Genomic DNA, 19,653 nt, shown 5'->3' with positions numbered 1-19,653 from the left:
ACAGTTACCTCTCTGTACATCACTTTTACAATAAAATTAAAAACAAAAACAAAAATACAGCACAGTGCAGTCAAGAACTCTAGCTGAAGTTTAACAAAGTTCTAAACCATCAATTTACAAAATGAAAACAGTAACTTTTCTCTATGAAGCCAATTCTGGATTTTCTAAATTAGGTGTAGATTGTTCTGCTTTACTGGCTGCTACTTCACTATCCATTAAAATCACCAAGTCTTGATTAATTTGAAATAGGTCCAATGGCAAAGCAAAATACAGTAAATGTTTCCCTTTTAAAAAGGTTTATTATTGGGGCTGGGGATATAGCCTAGTGGCAAGAGTGCTTGTCTCATATACATGAGGCCCTGGGTTCAATTCCCCAGCACCACATATATAGAAAATGGCCAGAAGTGGCGCTGTGGCTCAAGTGGCAGAGTGCTAGCCTTGAGCAAAAAGAAGCCAGGGACAGTGCTCAGGCCCTGAGTCCAAGCCCCAGGACTGGCCAAAAAAAAAAAAAAAGATTTATTATTCAACATGGCAAGGGAAAACTACTCAAATAAATTATTATTATTAAAAATAAATTATTACTGAAATAAATTATTATTAAAACTACTGAAATAAATAAATTAACCTCAAATAAATTAGGAAACAAAGTTTTTGCATAAAATTAAGTGAAGAACTATTTGATCTTCTCTCCTAGGCAGATGAGAGGATAAAATGATATGTAGACGCTCAGACCTAGAATATACACAGTCTAAGCAAGCACTTACTATATGAAACCCTTAAATAGGAATAGACTAAAAGCCACTCAACATACATTATACCAACCTTTTTTTAGCTAATATTAAATACCACTATACCACAGAAAAAAGAGATCTGAAAGAAAACATACAATTTTGAAATCATTTATTTGGTTGCAAGGTAGTTAATATCAAATTGATACAGCTTAGGATTTCAACTAAAGGAAGTGTTTTCATTTGCAAGCCTCTGGGGCTTAGTTGTATGTCATGTAGCGTGGAGTAGCACTGAATTTTGCATAAGACTTAATGACCTTATTTACAGCTTCCAAGAAATCCTTCTCAGTTGCAATTTTTCGCCGTGCTCGGATTGCAAACATACCAGCTTCTGTGCAGACACTTCTAATCTCAGCTCCTACCAAACAAACAGAAACCAGAAACCAAATAGCGTTAATTAAAGCAGCCCAAATAGAGAAACCAGCAAAATAAGCTGCAACTCTTCACTTACCAGTGCTATTTGGACAGAGTCGAGCTAACAGTTCAAATCTGATATCTCTCTCAACACTCATTGAACGAGCATGAATCTTAAAGATATGTGTCCGGCCCTAAAAATACAGGAATCAACAAGTATTAAAATAAAACAAATCACAGGGGAAAAAATACTTCACTCTTTTTTTCTAAAATGAAATGCTTTCCTTACCTCTAAATCAGGTAGGCTAAATTCAATCTTTCTATCCAGTCTCCCAGGCCTCATCAGTGCTGGATCCAAAGTATCAGGTCTGTTAGTGGCCATCAGCACTTTAATGTTTCCTCGGGGATCAAAACCATCCAGCTGATTGATCAGCTCCAACATTGTCCTCTGTACTTCATTGTCTCCTCCAGCACCATCATCAAATCGAGCCCCTGAGAATACAAAAAAGAAGTGTATGTGCTCTCTCACTAGTGCTGCTTGTGGCTTGCAATGGAGCCTCTGGCAAAGTACAATCTGGCTTTGAGGCAAATCCTGTAATAGCCTATTCTACATAAAACTAGAGAGGGAATCTCTGCTTTTAAGAATTCACTATAGACTTATTTAACATAGACTCCTTTAAAGTATAAATTTTACTTTTCAAATCACTTAACGCCTCTACTATTAATATATACCTGGAAGAGGCAATAGAGTGACACACACACATTAGCACTGTAATGATGCTTGATATGTAGGAAAATGACATACTATCAAAGTCTCAAAATAATTTTTTTTAATACAACTAAATCCATATATAGCAGCTTATTATCTAGTTGCCTTGGATATACTAAAGCACTCTAGGCTCATGTCAGTCTCTTTCATTTAAACTAAACTAAATGTATGTATGTATGTATGTATATACACATGTGTGCATATATATATACATATATTCTCTAAGCATATAAATGCATACTGTTGTATTAATGCTTACATATACTATAAACACACACAAAACAGTGGCTATAGTCACAGCATTTGGAAAACTGAGGAAGGAAGATCAAAAGTTCTAGCCTAGCAGGGAATATGGCCTAGTGGTAGAGTGATTGCCTCATATGCATGAAGTCCTGGGTTCAATTCCTCAGCACCACATATACAGAAAAAGCTGGAAGTGGCACTATGGCTCAAGTGGTAGAGTATTAGCCTTGAGCAAAAAGAAGCCAGGGACAGTGCTCAGGCCCAGAGTTCAAGCCCCAGAACTGGCAAACAAACAAACAAAAAAGTTCTAGCCTAGAACTGAGGAAGATACTGCCCCTTCACACACACACACAAAAAAAGATTAAAAAGAAAAAATATGGGAAAATGCTAGAAAAGTAACATTGATCAGGATGCATTGGTGGGTGCCAGTAGCTCCTATGCCTGCAATCCTAGCTACCTAGTTAGCAGAGATCTGAAGACTGCAATCCTTAGTTGAAAGCTAGTATGGGCAGAAAAATCCTCAAGACTCATCTTCAATTTATCACCAAAAAGCTAGAAGTAGAGCTGTGGCTCAAGTGGTAGAGCACTAGCCTTGAGCAAAAATAGCTCAAGGACAGCATGCAAGCCCTGAGTTCAAACCCCGTGACTGGCAGACAAAAAAAGGAAGTTAAAATATTACCTTCTTATACTCTAAAAGACTATTTTATACCTAATCTATTTTGTGAACCAGTTTCAAAGCATCCTGACATCATAGGTTCATTACAAGGATATAACAATTACTTCAGAGTCACAACAATAAGTCATATAGTGACCAAATGATGGCCTCTGAAAATACTAATGGTACTATTACTAAACTCAACAATGATCAAACAATCTAAAATCAAGACTCCACACACCTAACCATGTTATCTAAGTAAGGCTAAGGGTCATTTCTGTAATTAAGTTCATTAAATAACAACTGACTTCTAAGATACAAAGGACCACTGCTCTAACAAAAACAAACATTATTTTTTAAATCTTTAATCTTTACAAAAAAAAGGGGGGGAGGGGCTGGGAATATGGCCTAGTGGCAAGAATGCTTGCCATGTATACATGAAGCCCTGGGTTCAATTCCCCAGCACCACATATATAGAAAATGGACAGAAGTGGTGCTGTGGCTCAAGTGACAGAGTGCTAGCCTTGAGCAAGAAGAAGCCAGGGACAGTACTTAGGCCCTGAGTTCAAAGGCCCAGGACTGGCCAAAAAAAAAAAAGAAGCAGCTTTGGAGGAAAGGGAAACAAAGAGGTGAATTTATCCAAGTATATTATAAGCATGTAGAATATACTACAATGAAACTCATTTGTATAATATATGCTAATAACATAAACTCAGGTTCACTTATCTTAAATTGATTTTATTGGTCTCAATATTAAATATTTTCCAATTATTTCTACCTGGAGAGTTCTTAAATTAGCATTGTTAAATAAAATAAAGGCATCATTCTAGCCAGCAAAATTTAAGAAAAAATAAAAGTATTTTTTCATTATCTTTATGTAGTTGTACAAATAAGTTTCAATTCAAAAGTGTAAATTTATGAATACAAGGCATTTATCACACTATTTAAGTGTGGAAATATGTATTGTTGGAATGAGATTTGTACAAATATAAAGGCTTTGAAACATGTTGATTCCTTTCTGGTTTAGTCCCACTGTTTATGATATCTGTAACTTTAGTAAGCCAGAGTTGGTAAGAACTGGAAGTAAAATTTCATACAAGATTAACATATTAAGGAAGTGGAGGAATGGATTAACATAGAGTGCCAGCCTCGAGAGAAAAAGAGGCTAGTTGAGAGCTTGAGGCCCTAGTTTAAATCCTAGTATCAGGAAAAAAAAAAAGGCATATTGAAAGTCTATAATGCACCACTTCAGAGCTTTCATGAAACTAATCATTCATACCTCCAATGGCATCAATTTCATCAAAGAAGATAAGACAAGCTTTTTTTGTTCTGGCCATTTCAAAGAGCTCACGAACCATTCGAGCCCCCTAATGAGAAAAAATTGGTGTATTAATCCAGAGTTGGTTTTAAAATAAAATGAACAGTATTTTTTCAAACATCTCAATATTTACTCCTACAGGATGCCTAATCATTATTATTTTTTTTATTTTTTATTTTTTGCCAGTCCTGGGCCTTGGACTCAGGGCCTGAGCACTGTCCCTGGCTTCTTTTTGCTCAAGGCTAGCACTCTGCCACCTGAGCCACAGCGCCCCTTCTGGCCGTTTTTCCATATATGGGGTGCTGGGGAATCGAACCTAGAGCTTCATGTGTAGGAAGCAAGCACTCTTGCCACTAGGCCATATTCCCAGCCCCATAATCATTATTATCTAAGGCTTTTTTTAAGACTAGGGGGAAAGGAGGCATAAAACGTTAATAGAAGATGTAAATTTGATTAAAGTATATTATAGCTGAGTGCCAGTGGCTCATGCTTGTAATCTTAGCTACTATGGAAGCTGAGATCTGAGGATTATGCTTCAAAGCCAGTCTGGGCAGGAAAGTCCATCAGACTCTTATTTCCAATCAACCACCAAAAAAGGACAAGAAATGGAGCTGGGGCTCATATGGTAAGCACCAATCTTGAGCAAAAAAGCTCAGCCCTGAGCTTAAGTACTGGCACAAAAGAACGTACATAATACAGACATGAAAAATATCACAATGAAACTTCTCTGTACAATTAACATGTTAATTTAAAATACTGATGGTTTGCTACCTACACCAATAAATTGGTCTTACCAACCTCAGTATTAAATCTTTCCATGGTTATCTATGAAAGAGCACTGATTTAAAGACCTGAAGAATTCTTAAGTCAGCTAAACAAAATAAAAGCATCATTCTAGTCAGAAAAACTTGAAGAAATAACAGCATCTAATCTGTCATGTGGGATTGCTGATCATTAAATTTGATTTCTAAGTTTTTATGAGAAAACGGAAGTTCATCTCACCAACTCATGCAGCTCTTTCTAATACTTACTCCTTAAGTATACTGATCCCTAAGTATAGTCCCTGAGAGATAACCATAAACATACATACAGACAACCTATGTTCTGTGTTTCTCAGCAAGCCATAAAAAACTGTCCCCGAAATGAGATTTCATTTATAAGGCATTTCTGGGGTCTAACTTCACAAACCAAATACATATAAAGTTTCCCTCTTATTTTCAAAGGATCACAGGCAGAGGCTGTTGGCTTCTTGGCTTCCAAACTGATTACAGTTAATCACACAAATTTCAGGACTTAATTCCTCAATGTGGAGTGACGATTTAAATTTTATTTATACCTTCTAAATCTTTTACCAAGCTGCACATTCTTTTTTTTTTTTTTTTTGGTAAATATACTTTACCTCACCAACGTATTTCTGTACAAGTTCAGATCCAATCACCCGAATGAAGCAAGCATCAGTCCTATTAGCCACGGCCCTAGCACACAATGTCTTGCCTGTGCCTGGGGGCCCAAACAGTAGCACGCCCTTCGGAGGCTCAATACCAAGGTTAACAAATCTCTCTGGCTGTGATAAAGACACAATATTTACACATATCATTTCTGTATAATAAAAATAAGACATCAAAAATTGTTAGGACTACAATTTAAATGTGTGACCTAAACAAGAAAATTGCCTTATTCTAAAATATAAAAGCTAAAAAGAAAAAGCAATGAAATAACTAAACTACAAAGCCTAAACTTGATCCACATCAACATATAAGGCTACCTTTTACTATCGAGTCTTAACAAAACATTTTCCTCATTTTTAAAAGCTACTGTCAGGAGAAAGCAAAGAAGGGGTGACATTGTCCAAAAAGAAATGTACTCATTACCTGATGGTAACCCCTCTAAGGTGTATAACACCTTAATATATTGGGGGATCACAGAGGCCAGCCTAGGCATAAAAGTTCAAGAGACCTCATGTCAACCAATGGTTGGATGTGGTGTCACCCATCTATTAACCTCAGTTAGGGAACTACAATTTCTGGGCTAACTGGCACACGGCTATTATCCCAGGAAAGCACAGTAGGAGGATCAAAGCTCAAACTGGCATGGACATAAAGCAAGGCCACGCCCTCCAAAAAATAGTATTCAAAGAATGAAAGCATTATTATTGCTTTCTATTATTCTCCCAAGCTTAACTTTTTTCCTCTTGAAGAATAAGAACACCTATCTTCTATACCTATCTTCTATACACATGTAACATTGCTAGAGGTTATGTCTCAATTTCCTTTGACAATATGATCAGCAGATCTTTCTTTTTACAAACATACTCAACCACCCAATTTGTTTTGATGGTTCTCTTCTGAAACTTAGCACATTTCCACACCTCTACCTCTCAAAAAATTTTCACTAAGGAAACCCCCAAAACTAATATATAAGTAATTATAGTGATCAATACACAATTAACTATTATGTGTTTACACAAAGAAATTTAAATGCAACACTTACATGAAGCAGTGGGGTTTCAACCACTTCACGCAATTTCTCAATCTGCTCCTTACAGCCACCAACATCACTGTACGTGACATCAGGTTTTTCCTCCACCTGAGAGGGATAAAATTATAGCAGTCACAGACTTCTGACTCATTAAGAAAAATCAGACCATAATAAGAATTTTAATAGAAATGAACTTACATTTGCTATTTTGTATGTTAGGACATTAATAAACTCAACAAAATACCACTAAAGACTTTTGTATTGGAATAATTACTTTTTTTTTTTGTTTTTTTGTTTTTGTGTTTTTTTTTTGCCAGTCCTGGGCTTGGACTCAGGGCCTGAGCACTGTCCCTGGCTTCTTTTTGCTCAAGGCTAGCACTCTGCCACTTGAGCCACAGCGCCACTTCTGGCCGTTTTCTATATATGTGGTGCTGGGGAATCGAACTCAGGGCTTCATGTATGCAAGGCAAGCACCCTTGCCACTAGGCCATATTCCTAGCCCTTTTTATTAGTTTTGATAACTCTTTAGCACATACCCGTGTATTAATAGTTTGAGCTAAATTTTTTTAAAACTTTTTTGGGCACAGAGACAAGTATATTATTACAAGTCATGCCAACTGTTCTCCTACATAGTGTTTTACCTGCATCATGGTCACTGTTGGGTCAATCTTAGGAGGCAGTGGAATATGAATTTGATACTTATTTCTGTCCACACTAAGGAAATAAAAAATATGATTATGTTCTTTAGGTGTTCACAAGGTTTTTATATTTGTTTATCCTCAAAACCTTATTTTAAACAAGCAAGAAAGACAGATCTCCCCAAGTTATATAAAGAGAAACTGAAAATTCAGGCATTAAAACCACACTAAAATTGCAAATGATTCATAGGATAACAATGAACTCCTGACACAAAGGGAAAGGGACGATTTTTTAAAGATACTGAATGATTACGGCATTAACTCATGTAGTCCTTAATCATCATAAATGTCCTCAAGCAAACATTTCCTCCATCTGTGCCATCTTAAATGGATTGGTGAAATTAGCTCTAAAACTCTGCCCTTAATTATGACATTTCATACCATTTATAAGCAGCCACAGTAGTGACGGTGAGAAGGGGAAGCCAGTGGGAAGTATAATTATACTACATTACTACATTGCACATTAGTATTATCTAGCAAGTCCATTAATGAGTTTATAACAAAGTAAAAGATATGAATGTCTCATGGTATCTTTAATGAAAGAAGCATACTACAAATAGAAATCTTACCCAACTCTCATCCCTTCTTCAATGTCAGTAGGTGCCACCTGATCACTGAGGTCCACCACAAACTTGGCAAACTGCTTCACATTGATAATGTATTTTGGGTCCTCCGAATCAGCATTGATTATCTTTGTACACCTACCACAGCAAAAAGCTTGATTAGAGTAAGGAATCTAAACAACTAATAATCATTTCAAGTAACCAGACTCTCTCCAGGGTATGCGGTGTACTATTGAGCCAGTGTAAACTAGAACTGCAGAAATTGGCCATTGCTAGAGAACCATTCCAGGCTCCACTTAACTTTAGCTAAGCAAGCCATACAATTTTTGAAAGAGACAGTCTCATGGAAGATTAAACCCAAGGTATCTCATTAAGAAGTTCTCAAGGGTGAGATGAACTGGAATACAGCATGAAAGTTTCTGGATATATAACAATGAAATCCCTCTCTATATAACTAATATAAGCTAATCAAAAATGTTTTCAAATTTCTTGGCTTTTTAGTATATTTCTTTGTTATCACAGATTATCTTTTTTTAAATCTTCTCTGTAAGTAGACAACCAAGTTGTTTTTATCATCAAATTCAGTAATAAATGTGTTTTCATTTTTTTTGAGTGCACTTCTATTATTACTACTTTTGACTTACATGTGTTCACTTTCGGCATGACTTGGCAACAGTAAGTTTATAATACCAAGTGTATTACGGTATATATGTACTGAAGATCAAACAGAACATAGAAGTGGTATATAACATTATTAACAAATGTGGAGAATTAAAAAAGCAGCCTCTGCAGTGTACATGCTAGCCGAGCTGACAGTAACAATGCTTTGTCCTTATAGTGTAATTGTGTGACAGTTCTGTTTTGTTACCAGCCAAAAAATTATATATATATATATATAAAATAGTGATATCAGGGCTGGGAATATGGCCTAGTGGCAAGAGCACTTGCCTCCTACACATGAAGCTCTTGGTTCAATTCCCCAGCACCACATATATGGAAAACGGCCAGAAGGGGCGCTGTGGCTCAGGTGGCAGAGTGCTAGCCTTGAGCAAAGAGAAGCCAGGGACAGTGCTCAGGCCCTGAGTCCAAGGCCCAGGAATGGCCAAAAAAAAAAAAAAAAAAAAGAAAAGAAAAAAAATAGTGATATCAATAGTAATGTGTGTATAACATTATATGACAGGCTCTGCTTCCACTATACGTACACAGTGTTGTTTAAATCTATAGTTTAAAATGTATATATTTTTGGTATACATAAACTTGTCTTCTAGAATTACTGAATAAGAACATTCAACAGTCCACTGTTCCTTAAGATCGACAAAAGTACTGGCAAACAGTCAAAATCAACATTTGCAGGACTCTAGAAATAAAAGGACCATAACAATCTAAGTAATGTCTATGTAAGAAAAGTATCTGAATCTCAGTAACAAGAAGGAAGTCTTGGCTGGGAATGTGACTTAGTGGCAAAGTGCTTGCCTGGTATGCACAAATCCCTGGGTTCGATTCCCCAGTACCACATAAACAGAAAAAGCCGGAAGTGTCGCTGTGGCTCAAGTGGTAGACCTGAGCACAAAGAGGCTCAGGGACAGCGTCTAGGCCCTGAGTTCAAGCCAAGGCCAGAAAAGAAGAAGTCTTACTGCATTTTTAACTCTTCTTAATCTCTTCTTCTTCTCTCCAGCTGTGAAATAGACTTGAAAGCCACCAACATCATAGGTATGGTAGAAGGAAAACTAACAACTTCACAGATGCTGGATAGGCTGAACAGATTGAGCTCCCCAGAAGTCCAGTCCTCACAATAATATCAACTACTTGGCCTGTCCCACAGCTGGCTGAGAGGCTCCACTGTCGCAGCTTGTTTTTATGTGACCTGACTCAGAGATCATTCCGCGGGAACCATTTTACCATCAGGGAAACTTGAAAATAAGTAGCCAAATTACTTAACGTAAGTAGGGCTAACAAGAACCTGAACAAAACTTGCAAAGTAACAGTAACGCTGACAATAACGAACATTAGGAAAAATCTGTTCCTCACAGATGACACCACACCAGTTTCAGCTGAATGCTGGTGGCTCACACCTGTGACCCTAGATACTCAGGAGGCTGTTGTCAGAGGATTGAGGTTTGAAGCCAGCTAAGAAGGAAAGTAAAAAGTCTGTAAGACTTTAATCTCCAATCAACTAGCAAAACATGGAGGTGGAGCTATGTGTGGCTCAAGAGGTAGAGCGCCATCCTTGAGTGAAAAAGCTAAGGGACAGGGCCCAGACCCTTAGTTCAAGCCTCAACACTAGAACCACAAAACAAAAACAATTAATTAGCTAATTAATTAATTTAAAATAAAGTACTAGTTTCAATTTTTAAAGAATCATGATATATCTAAAGAAACAGGAGGGATAACTCAAGCAGAAGCAGTACAGTGCCTGTCTATCAAGTGTGAAGCCCTGTGTTCAAATGCCAGTACTGCCAAGGAAAAAATAAAGAACAAACAGGAAATTATGCATGGACCATAAACAGCCAATAGGAACTTGCCCCGGGGAAGTTCCAGTATAAGTCTTAACAAAAATTTAACATTAGTATCAAATAACTAAAGAAAGCTATGTCTATAGAATTAATACAAAGGATAGGAACAATGTTATTTATACCAAGTAAAGAATAAAGATACTTAGCCAAAAAAATAAATGAAGATTAGATACATGCTACAACATAGAAACCACTTGTTTTCACAGATTTCAAAAAGTATAAATACTTTTCATTTCATAATCACTTCTATTAAGCTACTATACAGGAATGTATACAGAGAAATACTTAACATGAATGTTTACTACAGCTTTGCCTATGACAGATTGCAATCACCTTCAATCTAAGGATTATATATGTTTTAAAAAGAGAGAGAAAATGTGTTTGGGAATGTGGCTTAGTGGTAGAGTGCCTGCCTAGCATGTATCAAACCTTGGGTTTGATTCCTCAGTACCACATAAACAGAAAAATCCAGAAGTAGTGCTGTGGCTTAAGTGGTAGAGTGCCAATCTTTTTTTTTTTTTTTTTGGCCAGTCCTGGGGCTTGGACTCAGGGCCTGAGCACTCTGCCACTTGAACCACAGTGTCACTTCTGGCCATTTTCTGCATAAGTGGTGCTGGGGAACTGAACTCAGGGCTTCATGTATACAAGGCAAGCACTCTTGCCACTAGGCCATATCCCCAGCCCTAGAGCTCCAAAAAAGATAAGAGAACAAAAGTGAGAGCAAGAGAGAATAAAATAGAGATACAACAGATGATTTCCAAGCCATATAGTTACATCTGAAAAATAACCTCAAGGTATGCTTCATTGTATGTAGACATGTACTTGAAGATATGCAGAAAGAGGATTGCAGGACCAACCATTTTCTGTAGTTGTTTGAGGAAGAAGCAATGGGATAACAAGGGAGGTTTTCATACTTAGTTCTGTATCTTTCTTATCATATGAATCATCTACATGATTAGGTATTTCTCAACATAAAATTTTAAATGTAGATATTCATACAGAAGTTTCTACTCATGTGGAATTTGAAGAAGAAACAAATTTCCAGGGCACTGTTCATACCTTGCCACCTGTAAAGGTTGTTCACTCTGGAGAGTTTGCTTATCAGCAGCCAAATCCCAGAGTGCTGGTGGTGCCAGGCCAGTGTCAGACTCTTTAATACCTACAAGAGAAAATTATGAAGTTCACTGAAATGCAGTGTCTTCCCTAAAACAAGCTTTCTCTCCAGCACTATTAACCCTTTGGACAGAGTAACTTGTAGGGACTGCTCTGTGCATCGGTAGCAAGTTTAGCAGCATTTCTAGCCTCTAGCCACTAGATGTCAATAATTCCACCTTCCTTCCATCTAGTCATGAGAATCAAGATCATTCCAAACTTTGCCCATTAGTGATTTTGAGGGCATGGTAAAGTCAATCCAGGTAATGTAATTACCAAACAAAAAATTAAAAAAGAGATCAATATTGCCAGGGGCTAGTGGCTCAAGCCTGAATCGTAACTAGAAGGCTCAGATCTGAGGACCATGGTTCAAAATCAGCCCAAACAGTAAAGTCTGTGAAACTCATCTCCAATTAACCACCAAAAATGCTAGCCTTGAGAAAAAAGCTCAGAGACATTGCCCAGGCCTTGAGGTCAAGCCCCAGGACTGGTACGTGCAGACACACACACACACACACACACACACACACACACACACACACACACACACACGTGCAATGTCTATTTGACAGTTTTCGTGTAGGTCAGAAACTTCTCCACCCAAGTTCCCAAAAAATATCTATCAGGCAATAATGGCCCACTCACTTTAGCAATACTCTGTGAAGTGACATCATCACATCCTTATTCAAAAAAAGATTGTGGCTTATTGGAATTGACTGAACTAGTCTTTAACTAATAGAAACACTACTTGCTTAGAGGATGATAATGTTTCTCAATAGCCTGAGCATTAAACCTGGCTGTAAAAAAAGCAATGAAAAAGATGAACTAAATAATTCCAACAGATAAAAAAGGCAGTTTATTTTAATATTCATGAGGAAGTGTAAGTTGTATTCAAGCTCTTAATTAGCATATCCTTTAAAGAGAAGAAATGGGAAAAAAGTACATACCAGTGAGCTCATTAATTTTTTTAAGGAGTTGTTGGATGTCATCCTCAACTTGCTTGATCTGCCTAGAGTAAGTGCTCTGCCCCTGAGTGATGAAGATCAGTTTAGTTAGAACACCAGCACACCAACAACCAAACAAGATTAAAAAGAAAAAATTACAATCTTAACAGGCTTTGTTTTGTTTTTATTGTCGGTCATGGGGCTTGAACTCACCCTGGACACTATCCATGAGCTCTTTTGCTCAAGGCCAGTGTTTAAGCCACAGCTCCCCTTCTGGCTTTTTAAAGTACTTTTCCACTGGAGATAATAAAGTCTCACACACTTTTCTGCCTGGGCTGACTTTGAATTGTAATCCTCAGATCTCAGCCTCCTGGATAGCTAGGATTACAGGCATGAGACACTGGTGCCAAGTTGTTTTTTAAGTTACGGGCTGGGGATATGGCCTAGTGGCAAGAGCGCTTGCCTCGTATACTTGAAGCCCTGGGTTCAATTCCCCAGCACCACATATACAGAAAATGGCCAGAAGGGGCGCTGTGGCTCAGGTGGCAGAGTGCTAGCCTTGAGCAGGAAGAAGCCAGGGATGGTGCTTAGGCCCTGAGTCCAAGGCCCAGGACTGGCAAAAAAAAAAAAAAAAGTTACAATCTTTACAGGATTTTAAAAACAAGGAATGTATCATTCTCAGAAGAATCCCCAAACCTATATTTTCCCCCAATACACCAGTAAGCAAGGTACCAAATGAAAATACACCATTTGTATGCATTTAAACTTTGCAATTCAGAGCTAACTCAGTTATACATATTGTGAAAAGTCAACACTTGTGATTATTTCAAATGTTTTCAATATAGTACCACTTACATTAGAAACAGCACAAATATGTATAAAACTACATCTACATTTTGTAGTCATTTAAAGGACTTACGTAAGTTTTCAACAAGGCAATATCTCCCTCATCCAGGGCTTGAAAAAAAAAAAAAAGAGGTAAGACATGTGATTTAACAAGAAATGGGAGCTGATAACTTCTGTTCAATTCAAATTGTTTTGAGTTCCAAAACCAGAAATAATCATATAATCATGTTTACGATTATAAGCATAAGGTTATAAACATAAATATCCAAGAGTACATAGATTTAAGGCATTTTTATCTAATTGGGGAAAGAAAGACGTACACAGGGTTCATAACCACATACTTTACATACTTTATATAGTGCATATATAAAACATATCCATTAAGGATCATAGATAAATCAAACATATTATATTCATACAGTTAAATACAATGCAGTCACTAAAAATAGTAACACAGATCAGCCCTTATGAACACAGAATACTATCCAAAAAGTACAAAACTGATGGGTTTAAAGTAAAAACCAGAATGTATTTTTTATACAAAAAAATGTTTAACAATGTATAGAGTTGCCTTAATAATATTCACCTACACATGAACAATGGTTATCTTGTATTTCAAGTGCCGTTCAGTCAATCCTCTTTAATGGTGGATTCTGCATTTGTGAATTTGCTCAATAGTCATGCACTTTTGTGGTCATCTGAAACAGAGTCCCCTGTTTCAGCTTTTATACAGCGATGACTACAGGAAGGATATGTTGGAGGCAATGTAGCATAGTCCATGAAGCTCAGCCAGTTAGGCTTGAATACCAACTCAGGAATTCGTTAGTGAGGCAACCTTTAATCATTCAGCACTTCTGAACTGTTTCATTCATTTTTTTTTTAAACTTTCTACTAGGTTAGTTGTTTTCAGAATCTAAGATTAGGATCTTGGTTTGAGATCTGTGTATACATACATACATACATACATACATATTAGCATGTATCTTCTCTCACTTAGAATCAAACATTCCATTCCACAAGTGACAGAAAGAGTTAGTTAAGAGTCACACCACATCTTGACATGAAAAGAACTGTGCTTTAGGAAGAAAAAGTAAGGGTTAAGAAAAAGTCTTTCGAGGAATAATCTGCAGCACATGGCAACTGACTGTGAGGAGCCACCGAAGAAAAGAATGAAACATAATGCCTAGGCTTTCTACCAGGGCACCTTTTAGCAGAAAGTAGCACCATTTAGCAGAAACACAGAAGTCAAAAGAGAAAGTTGTTGGCAGAGGAAGATTGCCAATTCCATCTCAGCTTTCTGAACCCTGTGGCATTACTACCAGTTCAGAAGAATTAACAAACCCGAGACTACTAACCCTTGAAAGACCTGCTGTTGAGGTTGGACTTTGGCTGGTGTTTGAAAATATGGATTTGGGGACTGTTCCTACCATACTGACAATGAATAAAAAGCAGTTCAGTGTGTTGTACAATGTGATTTGTGCAAAATAGCTACTTTCCTTCGGATAGCCTAGAATTTTGGTACATGATAGGCAGTCCCTAATACGCTGAGCACTGAGTAATAATTTTGATAGTAGGTAATACCATATACGTGTTGTCACAACTAATTTTCGCATCCTGTGTCATCTAGCCAGGAAGACGGGAACTAAGGACATGAAAAAAACAAAGTTAAAGTATTGAAACAACCTGGCACATAAAATGAAGTCAAAGATTCACAAAACATAGAGGTGAGATCCAGTGGGAATATGAAAGCCTAAACTTCAAAGAACTGAATCAGCAAGGTCTGTGTGATAATACTGGCAGCCATAAGCCAAAAAATACAAGATCCTTAGAATTAGAAAAGAGTATAATGGGTATGTTGCAATAGCAATGATTTGGTATGTTGGAAATAAAGCTTCCTTCAACAAAAATTCTAATAATGATCATCTTTTAAAGCAAGTGAAGATGAGAATTGCTAGAACTGGTAAAGAAACTCAACTGATACAGACACTCAAAATGATGCCACATAGGGAAGACATGGGGCCCAAAGAAAAGGTGCTTGATAATTAAACAAGTTGTGGAACAGGCTGGGGAGGGGTGGGAAGGTCATGTATTTACTCAGTAGTTTCAGAAGACAAGAAAAACCATTTAATCTCTCTGAGCATTAATTAAATCATTTGAAAAACAGATAATACTAGCTTAATCTTCAGTATTTCTGAAAAGATCAAAGAAGATACAGATAAAGAAAAACATAAAATTCTATGTGCATATTAGCCATAACTGTGTCAAAGAAATACATTTTATAAATCCTTTTACAGAATAACAACCCAGAAAAACACAGATACTAATATAAACAGATGAAATTCTAAATTTCGGTAGCTCAGCTGTGACTTAGGTATTGGAACAGGTAGAACATCTCTGAGGTTTTCAATGCCTTAAAATACAGAGAGGAGCTGGTAATGTGGCTTAGTGGTAGAGTGCTTGCCTAGCATGCATGAAGCCCTAGGTTTGATTCCTCCAGTGGTCCTGTGGCTAAAGTGGTAATAGCCTTGGGCAAAAGTTGCTAAGCCCCAGGACTGGGGGAAAAATACAGAGAAAGCCGGGCTCCGGTGGCTCACACCTGTAATCCCAGGTATTCAGGAGGCTGAGATCTAAGGAATGCAGTTCAAAGCCAGTGAAGGCAAGAAAGTTTGTGAGACTCATATCTCCAATGAACACAAAATACCAAGTGTAGCTGTGGCTCAAGTGGTAGAGTTCTAGCCTTAAGCAAAACACACACATGTGCAGGCTCATGTGTGTAAATGTACGTGTGCGTACACACACAAAATATGCTACAGAGAAATGTACAGTGGAACAAATAAAACACTCTTTGGGATGAGGCCATAAGTCATGAAGAAAGCATGCTAGAAAAGGTTGCAGATGGTAAGAAAGGGAAGAGTTAAACCACTTTTTAAAAACTACAACATTTTTAAATAGCTTGAGAGAGAAAGAGAGAGAGAGAGAGAGAGAGAGAGAGAGAGAGAGAGAGAGAGAGAGAGAGAGAGAGAAGATGGCACAAAGATGAAACTACAAAAACAGCTACTGGGGGAAAAATTGTTCCAAAATGGTTGGCATATCTCATGCTCCCAGTGAAAACATGTCAACATGCACAGTTTCTGTGGAGGACAAATTGGGACTTACCAAAACTACAACTCTACTTTTAAACTCCCCCTTGTAATAGGCATGTGGTAATTTACATGAACAAGATACCTCAAAACTGTAAATGTCCATTATCTCATTGTATACCTATATAACAGGACACTAGACACATACAGAGAGACACTGCATGAACTCTCTAAAATTTAGAATTAAAAAGCATGAGGTGGGGGCTGGGGATATAGCCTAGTGGCAAGAGTGCCTGCCTCGGATACACGAGGCCTTAGGTTCGATTCCCCAGCACCACATATACAGAAAACGGCCAGAAGCGGCGCTGTGGCTCAAGTGGCAGAGTGCTAGCCTTGAGCGGGAAGAAGCCAGGGACAGTGCTCAGGCCCTGAGTCCAAGGCCCAGGACTGGCCAAAAAAAAAAAAAAAAAGGCATGAGGTGGAGGAGAAAGATGGAAGGGGTAACACTGATCAAGATGTTAAAGATAGGGCTGGGGATATGGCCTAGTGGCAAGAGTGCTTGCCTCATATACATGAGGCCCTGGGTTCGATTCCCCAGCACCACATATACAGAAAACGGCCAGAAGTGGCGCTGTGGCTCAAGTGGCAGAGTGCTAGCCTTGAGCAAAAAGAAGCCAGGGACAGTGCTCAGGCAGTGCTCAGGCCCTGAGTCCAAGTCCCAGGACTGGCCAAAAAAAAAAAAAAAAAAAAAGATGTTAAAGATAATAAATAAGCACGATGTTCAAGTACTCCAGTATGTTGTATTTACATAAAAACAAACAAAACACAGACTTGTAGGTATAGAAACTGTCTAGAAAGATATGAGAAATGATATATAACCAGCAAGTTGGAGGCCTGGGCCATAACTTTTCAAATATATGTCTTCTAACTCTTGGGTTTTGAGCCTTGTGAAGACAATATTATCTAGTCAAATACATGATGATGTCCTCAGGAAAATTATGCCTGAGGATTCTGGCACCTCACAGTCACACTGGGGGAGGGATAGAATCACTAACACCGCCAGCAAGGGGAAACTCTATTTATAACTATATTTTATTTATTTATTTTTCGGTGTGGGTCCTAAGGCCTGAACGCAGGGCTTGGGCGCTGCCCTAGCTTTTGTGTTCAAGGCTAGTGCTCTACCACGTAAGCCACAGCTCCACTCTCGGTGTTAATCGGAGCTAAGAGTCTCCTGGATTTTCCCTCCTGTGATCCTTAGATCTAAGCCTCCTGAGAGGCCGGGAGCCACCGGCTCACGCCAACTAGGGGAACTCTAGAAGGTCTGGAAGGCACTAAAGCGCGTGGCTTCGTCCATAAACGCCCGAGAGCGGAGAATGAATACAAAGTTCGACCTCGGAGTCAAGTACAGAGTTTGGGGTGAGAGCGAAGGCCACTCGGCCACCGCTAAGTGCCGGCCAGGAACGCAGCCCATCCCTGACCGCAGCAGTGACCCCGCGCCCGCGCCGGCCCCACCTCTGCCGCAGCTCAGGAGACCTCCACTGACCTCGGATGGGCTTGTCGTCCTTCTCATCCTCCTTGGTTTTCCTCTGGTCAGCACCCAAGTAATCGGGCATTTTGGGAGATGCAAGGGCCCCAGCGACTTAGTAATTACACAGCACCTTCCTCACTTCCGGCGGTGTCTTCCTTTTTCCTTCCCCGCCGGAAGTAGAGCCGGGCTCCGGAACTCATCTATACCGCTCCTGACAGGCGGAAGGACGCCCGGAAGGGAATGGGTGCGCTCACAGACTGGATTGTTGGAAGGATTACATCTGAGCTGGGTTCCTCGCACCTCGAGGTTTTTTTTTTTTTGGTTTGTTTTTTTGGCCAGTCCTGGGCCTTGGACTCAGGGCCTGAGCACTGTCCCTGGCTTCTTTTTGCTCAAGGCTAGCACTCTGCCGCTTGAGCCACAGCGCCACTTCTGGTCATTTTTTGTATATGTGGTGCTGGGAAATTGAACCCAGGGCTTCATGTATATGAGGCAAGCACTCTTGCCACTAGGCCATATTCCCAGCCCACCTGGATATTTTTTTTTCTTTCTTTCTCTTTTTAAAATTCTTGAGTAATGAATTTCAAGACCACTTCGGATCAGTCTATGACTGCGCGCGTGCAATACTGGGGCTAGAACTCCGCTGACAGGGTTATTTGATGTCATAATGGATCTATAGTTTGTAGTGATTTCATTCCTAGCTGGGAATTGGCTTCCTTCCCCATGCTAATTATTGACCCCTGTTCCTGTGTGTAGGGAAGTCCTCACCCAGTGAGACTTTCTCACCAATGTGGACTGTCAGTGGTGAATGATGTACATTCATGATGTACATTCACTTTGGAAGATTCTTAAAGGCCGAAGTAACCACACCCCAAGTGGTGGCTGGCTGTTGTGGGGCTTGATGATTTTGTACACAGCTATTTCAAACCTCCATTGCTCAAAAGTGGGAGGAAGAAAGCTCCCTCGTTTTTCAAGGGCATATCTTGGGTATGCACAGAGAAGGGTTATGGGAGCACTGTGGGAGGATGGGAAAGCCGGGCTCTCCTGCTGTGAGCACAGTGAGTTAGGTGGGCTGTAAGCAGCCTGGTAGTGGTGAAAGGAACTTGAGTTCGGTGGATGTTAATGTGCCTGGTGTGCTGAATCCCACGTCCTACACACCTTCATTTGAAATGCCCCAGCTGCCTAAAACCTATGTTCCCTTCAGCAGTTGTCCAAGTTAACGTGTATCCTGTGAAGACATCATAAAGTCACTGTCAGAGTCTCCTTGACTACTGAGTATCGTTGACTGATTATACCTATAGTAGATCATCTTTCCCAGAGTGCTTCAGACTTCCTTGCTTTAAGAGAATTATATTTTCATTACTTCGATTGTTTTAATTAGTAAAGTGACTGGGTCTGGTTTAGACTTACTGGAGGCATGAGTGTGAAGTTTTGTTTTTTTTAAATAAACTTTAATGTTTGTGAACAGAATGGCTTGTAATATGAACGCTAATATGTTGGATGAAGGGGCAATAAAAGTTTGAATGAGGGGCTGGGGATATGGCCTAGTGGCAAGAGTGCTTGCCTCGTATACATGAGGCCCTGGGTTCGATTCCCCAACACCACATATACAGAAAATGGCCAGAAGTGGCGCTGTGGCTCAAGGGGCAGAGTGCTAGCCTTGAGCAAGAAGAAGCCAGGGACAGTGCTCAGGTTCTGAGTTCAAGCCCCAGGACTGGCAAAAAAAA

At 39.0% G+C, this 19,653-nt stretch overlaps 1 protein-coding gene across 1 annotated transcript; it reads right to left on the bottom strand.

Moving 5' to 3' along the window:
- Nucleotides 1–885: 885 nt before the first annotated feature.
- Psmc2 (proteasome 26S subunit, ATPase 2) lies at nt 886–18,122 on the bottom strand. Its single transcript, XM_048339868.1, has 12 exons — nt 17,945–18,122; nt 13,395–13,432; nt 12,479–12,560; nt 11,439–11,538; nt 7,873–8,004; nt 7,247–7,319; nt 6,618–6,713; nt 5,527–5,691; nt 4,089–4,176; nt 1,432–1,634; nt 1,240–1,336; nt 886–1,146 (listed from the first exon to the last, which is right to left on the bottom strand). The coding sequence occupies exons 1-12, from the start codon at nt 18,012–18,014 to the stop codon at nt 989–991; spliced, it is 1,302 nt and encodes a 433-aa protein (XP_048195825.1). The 5' UTR covers nt 18,015–18,122; the 3' UTR covers nt 886–988.
- Between the last annotated feature and the right edge of the window lie 1,531 nt (nt 18,123–19,653).

This window comes from Perognathus longimembris, chromosome 2, assembly GCF_023159225.1.
Source record: "Perognathus longimembris pacificus isolate PPM17 chromosome 2, ASM2315922v1, whole genome shotgun sequence".
Classification (NCBI taxonomy): domain Eukaryota; kingdom Metazoa; phylum Chordata; class Mammalia; order Rodentia; family Heteromyidae; genus Perognathus; species Perognathus longimembris.
Note: the sequence above shows the minus strand (reverse complement) of the source record. Positions and strands in the feature narration are given on the sequence as shown.